The sequence below is a fragment of the Hyaena hyaena genome, unplaced genomic scaffold (genome assembly GCF_003009895.1).
Source record: "Hyaena hyaena isolate Hyena2069 unplaced genomic scaffold, ASM300989v1 scaffold_396, whole genome shotgun sequence".
Lineage (NCBI taxonomy): Eukaryota > Metazoa > Chordata > Mammalia > Carnivora > Hyaenidae > Hyaena > Hyaena hyaena.
The window spans coordinates 3,738-13,666 of record NW_024081027.1 but is presented as its reverse complement, the minus strand read 5'-3'; the positions used below and the strand labels follow the sequence as shown (position 1 = coordinate 13,666).

The following is a 9,929-nucleotide window of genomic DNA, read 5'->3' as shown; positions in this document are numbered from 1 at the left end:
AATAAACTATTTGTAAAAAAAAAATAATAAATAAATAAATAAATAAAATAAAAAAAAAAAAGAGAGAGAAAGAAAGAAAACATTAAAAAAAAAAAAAAAGGTGGCCCAATCGGGACAACATTTTCCAGAATCTTCTGCATATAGTTTTGGGACATGGGACTAGTTTTCAATTATGGAATGTGAGCACATCCATTTGTCACTTCTGGGCCAAAGTGGGTGTGCCTTCTCTCTCCTTCCCCATCATTGACTGAACCAGGGAGTCCAAAGCCATAAGGTATATAAGAACCTACAGATGTAAGGAAATGGATTCCTATATAACGTGTGGAAAGAAGCTGCCCACTGCCCAGGCATATCTATATTGGATGTTTATGAAAGTAAGAAATTGCTATTATGTTTAACTACTGGTTCTCAGCTGAGGGCAGTTTGCACCCCGACCCTAACCAGGAAACATGGGTCAACATCTGGAAACATCATGGGGTGCCCTGACTGGGCTGGGAGTGGATACTACTGTGACCTAGTGAGTAGAAGCCAAAGATATTCTCCTCTTGGTGTCACAGAAAACATCTCAAAACAAAGAATGGGCTTCTTATTCAACAGTGAGCGCCCCACCTGCAGACACACTTAAGCATCAGCTACGTGAACTCTTGTCAGAAATGACACAAATGCTAGGGCTCCTGGGGGGCTCAGTCAGTTAAGCATCAGACTCTTGATTTCGGCTCAGGTCATGATCTCACAGTTCCTGAGTTAGAGCCCCGTATCAGGTCCTACCAAGGCGGAGCCTGCTTGGGATTCTCTCTCTCCCTCTTTCTTTACCCTTCCCACGCTCATTATCTCTCTCTGTCTTTTTACCTTTCTCTAAAATAAATAAATAATCTTTAAATGAATGAACGAATGAATAAATAAGGAAATAAATAATTTTTAAAAATCGCATAAGTGGAATTTATATTTTGCAAATAGAACTGGACTAGGCGCGTGGTTTTCAAGACGTTTTGGCCACAGAGAGCTTTCACTTCCACTTCACTTCATGCAAAGTGAAACTTATTTAGTAGGTAAAACAAAGAAGAGAGATGATAATCTGATTCATATAGGGGCTCTGAAAGGATTCCTAAGAACCCAGAGTGCTGTATTAATCTATTTCTAAAGTCCTTTCCTATTTGCCACACTACTGTTCTGCCTCTAGCAATGTCAGTAGCTGGTGAAGGTCAAGGTGAAAAGATATATAACATTTTTAATGAAAAGAAGCACACATTTCTGCTGGGGGTTGAAGAACATAAGATGTGCTCTGCAGTGTGTCAGATCCTCCGAAGACGGCCGCCATCAATTCGTTCATTTCCTGTGTGTACTTGTTGGTGGCCCAGCGATCTGAGGAGTTAATTTCCCCTTCCTTTGCCTGCAGGCTGGCCCCATGACTGTGACCAGGAGAACACGGCAGAAGGAATGTTCTGGCACTCAAGCCCAGGCCTTACAAGGACTCACAGTTTCTGCTTTCTTCCTCTTGCAGCTTCCCTTACTGCAAACCAGCTGCCATGTTCCCAGGAAGCCCAAGCGACCATGAGGAAGGCCCCATATGGAAACCGAGGGGCCCAGCTGAGCTCCCACCCAGAGACCAGCACCAACTACAAGGCATGTAAGTGAGGCCATTTTGGACCCTGTGCCTTCTTAGTGCCCCCCCCAAAAAAAAACCCAATCATGCACAGAATTTTGAACAAGCATTAAGTGTTGTTTGTAAGTCACTCTGCTCAGGATATGTTGACATCCATTAAAAGTCCTCAGTATATCTGGGAGCATTACCTGTGCACCTGAAATCCTCTGGTTTCTCAGGGGTCCAGACAACAGGTGAAAAGAACCCAGGCAGGCAGGAGCAATGGAATTCTCCTGGGGTGTTGGTACAGATGGAGTTGAGGCCACAAAGAGTGGAGTTCCTGGCACATTCATCCACATCTAAGCAGAAAACGAGGCTAAGTCAACAGGATAAAGGACACTGAGGCCATGGTGGTGCACAGCCCCATCCTGACTGAAGCCAGAAGTTTCCCTGTTCTGCTTGTGCTCTCACAATCACTGCTGAAAGGAGGCGTAAAGAGCCATGACTGTGACCCACACAAATCTTGTGATGAGATTCTCCATACCTCGGGATAAAATCCAAACTCCTCACTAGAACCCAGGAGACTCTGAGAGTGTGGACCCACTTGAGCTCACCTAACTCATCTTTCCTTTCGAATCCCTTACTGATTCCTGATCCAGATTCACTGATTGCCTGTAGGTCCATGAAGGCTCATGTCTGCTCCCTCAGCCTTGAACTCACTTGCCCCCTTGTTCCTTGATAAATCTCATTTCCTTCCCCTAAAATACTATGTTATCAATAATAATAACAACCGAGAGGCATCCAAGTGTAGGGGTGCAGAGCATGGACAGCCTTGGCTCAAAGCTTAGCTCTGTCCCTATACACTGTGTGTTACTGTGTGCTGTGGGCTGAATTATGCCCCCCCAGATTCATACATTAAAGCCCTAACACTCAATGAGACAAAGGACGTTTTCAAGATGATTAGGTTGATGAGGTATTAAGATGGGATTAGTGTCTGGGCCACCTAGTGGCTCAGGCAGTTGAGCTTCCGACTCTTGGTTTCAGCTCAGGTCCTGATCTCAAGGTTTGTGAGTTCAAGCCCAGCATTGGGCTCTGTGGACCTGATCGTGTGGACCCTGTTTAGGTATCTGTCCTCCCCCTCTCTCTCTCTCTGCCCCTTCAGTGCTTTCGCTCTCTCTCAAAAATAAATAACTAAACATTTTTAAAAAGATGGAATTAGTGCCCATAAAACAAGAGGAAGAGACACCAGAGCTCACTGTCCATGACGACCCATAATGAAGGCAGTCACCTGTAAGCCAGGACAGCCGTCTCCAGAACCCAGCTGTGCTCTCAGACTTCCCACCTCCACAAGGAGAGAAAATAGGTCTCAATGTTGAAACCACCCTGTCTGCAGTGTTTTGTTCTGGTGGCCCTGAGCTGACAATGAACAAGGATAGTTCATCTCTGTGTGTCTCGGTGCCGTCCTGTGTCAGGTAGGGATAAGAATAGTACTCGCCCCAGAGGTTTGTTTGGAGCATTAAAGAAGGTGTCATCTGTGAAGGACTCAGAACAGAGCACAAAGAAAACAAGTATGAGGTAAGTATTTGTTAACTCAAAATTAACTGCTGACATGTTGGGAATTTTTGTGACAGGTGGTGAGGAAGATCACTCAAGCAATGCTCATTGCATCTCTGTGCACACTAACATTACTCTCATTTTTCTGATAAGGGAACTGAGGCTTCATAATTGTGCAGAGTCACACAGCCTGTGAAAGGCACACTAGGATTTATAACCAAGCTCCCTCTGGTTCTGGACTTTTAGATAACAACCTCCCACACTCTCTTGAGTCAGAGTCTGGGAATTTGGACTTAAAATGAACTATTGAGTCCTCATCAAGATAAAAAGCTTCTGCACGGCAAAGAAAATAATCAACGAAACTAACAGGCAACCAATGTAATGAAAAAAGATAGTTGAAAAGGACATATCAGATGAAGGGCTAATATCCACAATCCATAAGGAACTCACCAAGCTCCATCCCCTATAACAAACAATCTAGTGAAGAAATGGGCAGAAGACATGAACAGACACTTCTAAAAAGAGGACATCCACATGACCAACAGACCCATGAAATGAAGCTCAACGTCCCTCCTCATCAAGGGAATTCAAATCAAAACCACACTGAGATACCACCTCATGCCAGTCAGAGTGACTAAAATAAACTAATCACGAGACTATATATGCTGTCGAGGATGTGGAGAAACGTGCATCCACTTGCACTGTTGGTCGGAATGTAACCTGATGTGGCCACTCTGGAAAACAGTGTGGAGTTTCCTCAAAAAATTAACAATAGAACTCCTCTATGATCTAGCAATAGCACTGCTGGGAATTTACCCAAGGGATACAGGAGTGCTGATGCATTGGGGCTCGTGTACCCCACTGTTCATAGCAGCACTTTCAACAATATCCAAATCATTGAAAGAGCCTAAATGTCCATCAAATGATAGATGAATCAAGAAGGCATGGTTAGTATACACAATGGAATATTACATGGCATGAGAAAGAGTGAAATCTGGCTATTTGTAGCAACGTGGATGGAACTCGAGGGTATTATACTAAGTGAAATAAGTCAGGCAGAAAAAGACAGATACCATATGTTTTCATTCATATGTGGAACAGGAGAAACTTAACAGAGGACCATGGGGGAGGGGAAGGTGAAATAATAGCTAAGAAGAGGGAGGGAGGGAAACCATAATAGAGTCTTAAATACTGAGAATAATCTGAGGGTTGATGGAGGTGGGGGAGAGGAGAAAATGGGTGATGGGCATGGAGGAGAGCACTTGTTGGGATGAGCACTGGGTGTTATATGGAAACCAACTTGACAAGAAACTGGAGTAAAAAAAAAATTTTAAGGGGCACTCTTTGAGTGGAGACAAAACAAAAAACCCAAAGCAACAAAGACAAGATGTGGTTTATCTATACAATGGAATACTACATGGCAATGATAATGAAATCTGGCCATGAGTAGCAACATGGATGGAGCTTGAGGGTGTTATGCTGAGTGAAATAAGTCAGGCAGAGAATGACAAATACCATATGTTTGCACGTAAGGAGGAGTAGAAGGAACTTAATGGAGGTCAATGGGGGAGAAGAAGGGGAAAAATAGTGGGGGAGAGGGAGGGAGGCAAACCATTGAATGCGGAGAACAATCCGAGGCCTGATAGGGGGAGGGGGAGGGAAAGGGGGGGTGATGGGCATGGAGAAGGGCACTTGTGGGGATGAGCACTGGGTGTTATATGGAAACGAACTTGACAATAAACTTTTTTTTTTTTAAAAGCAACAAAGACTGGAAAGAGAATATCACCAGAAACACCAACTCTACAGGCAAAACAATGGAACTCAATTCATATATTTCAATAATCACTCTCAATGTAAATGGACTAAATGCTCCAATCAAAAGACATACAGTATCAGAACTGATTAGAAAACAACAACAACCAACATTCACCTATATGAGGCCTACAATAGATTCATTTTATTTTATTTTTTCTTCCTTAAATAGTTTATTATCAAGTTGGTTTCCATATAACACCCAGTGCTCATCCCCACAAGTACCCTCCTCCATGCCATTCACCCCCCTTCCCCTCTCTCCCACCCCCCTAGCCCTCAGTTTGTTTTTTAGCATTCAAGAATCTCTCATGATTTGCCTCCCTCCCTCTCCCCAACTATTTTTCCCCTTCTTTTCCTGCATCATCCTCCATTAACTTCCTCCTGATCCACCTAATGTGCAAACATATGGTATTTGTCCTTCTCTGCCTGACTTATTTCTCTCAGTATAGCACCCTCTAATTCCATCCATGTTGCTACATATGGCCAGATTTCATTCTTTATCATTGCCATGTATTACATGGCAAAGAGATTCATTTTAGACCCAAGGGCACCTGCAGATTGAAAGTGAGGGGATGGGGAACCATCTATCATGCCAATGGATGTCAAAAGAAAGGTGGAGTAGCAATGCTTATATCAGACAAACTAGATTTTAAAACAAAGACTGTAACAAGAGATGAAGAACATTATGTCATAATGAAGTGATCTATCCACCAATAAGATCTAACAATTATAAATATTTACGCCATCAACTTGAAAGGAGCCATATACATAAATCAATTAATCATAAACAGAAAGAAACTCATTGATAGTAATACCATAATAGTAGAGGACTTTAACACCCCACTTTAGACAATGGACAGATCATCTGAACAGAAAATTAACAAGGAAACAAGGGCTTTGAATGACACACTGGACCGGATGGTCTTAACAGACATATTTAGAACATTTTATCTTGAAGCAATAGAATATACATTCTTCTCAAGTGCACATGGTACATTCTCACATAATGGGTCACAAATCAGCTGTCTACAAGTATGAAAAGATTGAAATCATATCATGTGTATTTTCAGACCACAATGCTATGAAACCTGAAATCAACCATTTAAAAAATTTGGAAAGACTACAAATACTTGGAGCTGAAAGACTGTCTTATTAAAGAACGCATAGGTTAACCAAGAGATTAAAGAGGAAATTTAAAAGTATATGGAAACCAATGAAAATGAAAACACAACAGTTCAAAACTTCTGGGATGCAGGAAAGATGGTCATAAGAGGGAAGTATATAGCAATCCAGGCTTTCCTAAAGAAGGAAGGAAAGTCTCAAATACACAACGTAATCTCACACCTAAGGGAGCTGGAAAAAAGAACTGCAAATAAAGCCCAAAACCAGCACACGAAGGAAAATAATAAAGATTAGAGCAGAAATCAATTATCTTGAAATTTAAAAAAACCCAGTAGAACAGATCAATGAAACTAGGAGCTGGCTCTTTGAAAGAATGAACATAATTGATAAACCCCAGCCAGACTGATCAAAAAGAAAAAGGAAAGGACCCAAATAAATAAAATCACAAATGAAAGAGGAGAGGTCATAACCAACACGGCATACATACAAACATTAAGAGAATATTATGAGGAATTACATGCCAACAAATTCGACAGCTGGAAGAAATGGATCAATTCCTAGAAACATATAAACTACGAAAACTGAAACAGGAAGAAATAGAAAATTTGAACAGACCCATAATCAGTAAAGAAACTAAATTGGTAATAAAAAAACTCCCAATCAATAAGAGTCCAGGGCCAGATGGCTTCCCAGGGGAATTCTACCAAATGTTTAAAGAAGAATCAAATCTATTCTTTTCAAGCTATTTGAAAAAATAAAAGTGGAAGGAAACTTCTAAACTCATTCTATGAGGCCAGCATTATCTTGATCCCCAAACCAGATAAAAAATCACTAAAAAGGAGAATTACAGACCAGTTTCCCTGATTAACATGGAAGCAAAAATACTCAACAAGATACTAGCAGATCAAATACAAGACTACATTAAAAACACTACACACCATGATCAAGTAGATTTACTCCTGCGCTACAGGGCTGGTTCCATTTCTGCAAATCATCCAACATGATACATCACATTAATAAAAGAAAGGATAAGAACCACATGATCCTCTCAATAGATGCAGAAAAAGCATTTGACAAAGTACAGCATCCTTTCCTGATTAAAAAAAAAAAAAAAACTCAAGAAATTCAGGATAGAAAGAGCATACCTCAACAGCATAAAGGCTATATACAAAAGACCCACAGCTAATATCATCCTCAATGGGGAAAAACTGAGAGCTTTCCCCCTATGGTCAGGAACATGACAGGGATGTCCCCTCTCACCACTGTTGTTAAACATAGTAGTGGAAGTCCTGGCCTCAGCAATCAGACAGTACAAGGAAAAAAAGGCATATAAATTGGCAAGGAAGAAGTCAAATTTTCACTCTTCACATATTACATGATACTCTATGTGGAAAACCCAAAAGACTCCACCAAAAAAATTGCTAGAGCTCATACAGGAATTCAGCAAATTCACAGGATGAAATCAACATACAGATATCATTTGCATTTCTACACACCAATAATGAAGCAGCAGAAAGAGAAATCAAGGAACCAATCCCACTTACAATTGCACCAAAAACCATAGGTACCTAGGAATAAACCTAACCAAATAGGTAAAAGATCTGTACACTGAAAAGTAAAGAAGCATATGAAAGAAACTGAAGAAGACACAGAAAAAAACGTTCCATATTCATGGATTGAAAGAGCAAATATTATTAAAATGTCGACACTACCCAAAGCAATCTTCACATTCAATGCAATCCCTATCAAAATAACACCAGTATTCTTCACAGCACTAGAATAAAGTATTCTAAAATTTGTATGGAACCAGAAAAGACCCTGAATAGCCAAGGAAATGTGGAAAAAGAAAATCAAAGCTGGAAGGCATCATAGTTCTAGACTTCAAGCTGTATTATAAAGCTGTAGTCCTGAAGACCGTTTGGTACCACCACAAAAAAAGACACATAGATCAGTGGAACAGAAGAGAGAACTCAGAAATGGACCCACAAATGTAGGCCGACTAATCTTTGACAAAGCAGGAAACAATATCCAATGGAAAAAAAGAGTCTTTTTAGCAAATGGTGCTGGGAAAACTGGACAGTGATATGCAGTGATATGGGACACTTTTTTACACCATACACAAAAATAAATTCAAAATGGATGAAAGACCTAAATGTGAGACAAGAATCCATAAAAATCCTAGAGGAGAAAACAGGCAGCAACCTCTTTGACCCTGGCCACAACAACTTCTTACTAGATACGTCTCTGAGGTAAAATGAACTATTGGGACCTCATCAAGAAAAAAAGCTACTGCATAGTGAAGGAAACAATCAGCAAAATTAAAAGGCAACTAATGGAATGGGACAAGATATTTTCAAATGACATATTGGATATAAGGTTAGTATGAAAAATCTAAAAGGAAAGTATCAAACTCAACACTGAAAAAGCAAATAATCCAGTGAAGAAATGGGCAGAAGACACTTTCCAAAGAAGACATCCAGATGGCCAACAGACACATGAAAAGATGGTCAACATCATTCACTCATCAATCACTCATCATCAGGGAAATACGAATCACAACCACAAAGTGACACCACCTCACACCTGTCAGAATGGCTAAAATTAACAACTCAGGAGAGCAGAGGCAAGATGGCGGAGAAGTAGGGAGTCCGTACATTTCACTCATCTCTCAAACAGAGAAGACCTGAAGTCGTAGGACACTGAGCCACAGGAATTTGGGAAGAGAAAGAGACAGAGTACACTGGGAAGGAAACCTCATAAGTGCGTGAGTGCAAACTGGGGAAGATAAAAGGGGGACGGGACCGAGATACGGAGGGAGAGGAGGGAACCCGGCTTGCTAGCTGCTGCGGTGAGTGATTAACCAGCGAGTGGTGGCAAGCTGCCGCGAGTCCAGGGGAAAGGAAAGAAAAGCTGAGATTGCTCATAGAACCGTCCCTGGAGAAGAGGATAAAAAACAAAAAACCTCGGCTTGCAAAGACAGTGTTTTTTAGCTCTGGCTGGGGTGCTGACTTTAAATTAGGTGCCCTGGTCCCAGAAGGCGCCAGGAAAAACTGAACTGCTGCGTGCCCGGCACCGTTCATGATGGCGGCGGCCCGGTGAACAGGCAGCAACACCTGCGGAGGCGATCCCGGCGCCGGATGAAGCGGTGGTGGCGGCGCCCGGTGAAGCGGTGGCTACGTGAGCAAAAGTGGCCTGCTGAAGCGGCGGCGCGGTGAGGCGACGCAGACTCTGCGAACCTGAAGTTGGTACTTTCCCCGAACCCACTCGGGTTGTATTGCTGCTTGACCCCAGCGGATCTGAGGTTGCGACACTTCCCCCCACCCTCCACTCAACCCCCGGCAGCAGAGAAGCAGCAACCATCTGGACTGTTAAGGGCGGTATAACAAAGCCTCTCAGGAGTAATCAGACTAGATAGTTTCTCTGGCTAACACCACTGTCTTTCTCTCACCTCTGCAACCATATTCCACCCTTTAGCTCTTTGAAAAAAGCTTCTTATCCCTTCTGCCTGTTCATTCTATTTCCAATTTTGCCTCATCCCCGCCCTGTCATCTCTCTCTTTCTCTATGCTCTTCAACCAGCACTGCATACACTCGGCTATTTAATTGTAGCTGGGAAATCTGGTAATATGCTTTAAACTGTTCTTTGTCTATCGGTTTTCTTCTATTTTCCTTTTCTTTTCTTCTTTTTGAGTTTTTTATGTATTTTTATTTTCTATCATTCACCTTCCCTCCTCAGTCTTTTTTCATTACTTTTTAGTTTCCCCTCTCGGTTAGCGTGATTGTTGGATTTGTGTGTGCGTTTGTGTCCCTCTGTTCCCTGTGTGTTTGTCTGTTTTCTTCTCCAGGGCTACCTCAAGAAA

The 9,929-nt window shown here is 41.8% G+C and overlaps 1 protein-coding gene across 1 annotated transcript in view; it reads right to left on the bottom strand.

Annotated features, from left to right (window-relative positions):
* Positions 1 to 9,929, bottom strand: part of LOC120244828 (adhesion G protein-coupled receptor E1-like) — a gene marked incomplete at its 5' end in the record, with an annotated part of 45,531 nt that overhangs the window by 33,469 nt on the left and 2,133 nt on the right. The window contains 3 exons of the mRNA XM_039251569.1: positions 1,477 to 1,616; positions 1,792 to 1,958; positions 9,144 to 9,435. Of these exons, the coding sequence (XP_039107500.1) occupies positions 1,477 to 1,616; positions 1,792 to 1,958; positions 9,144 to 9,435 (599 nt within the window). The remainder of the gene's footprint in view (positions 1 to 1,476; positions 1,617 to 1,791; positions 1,959 to 9,143; positions 9,436 to 9,929) is intronic.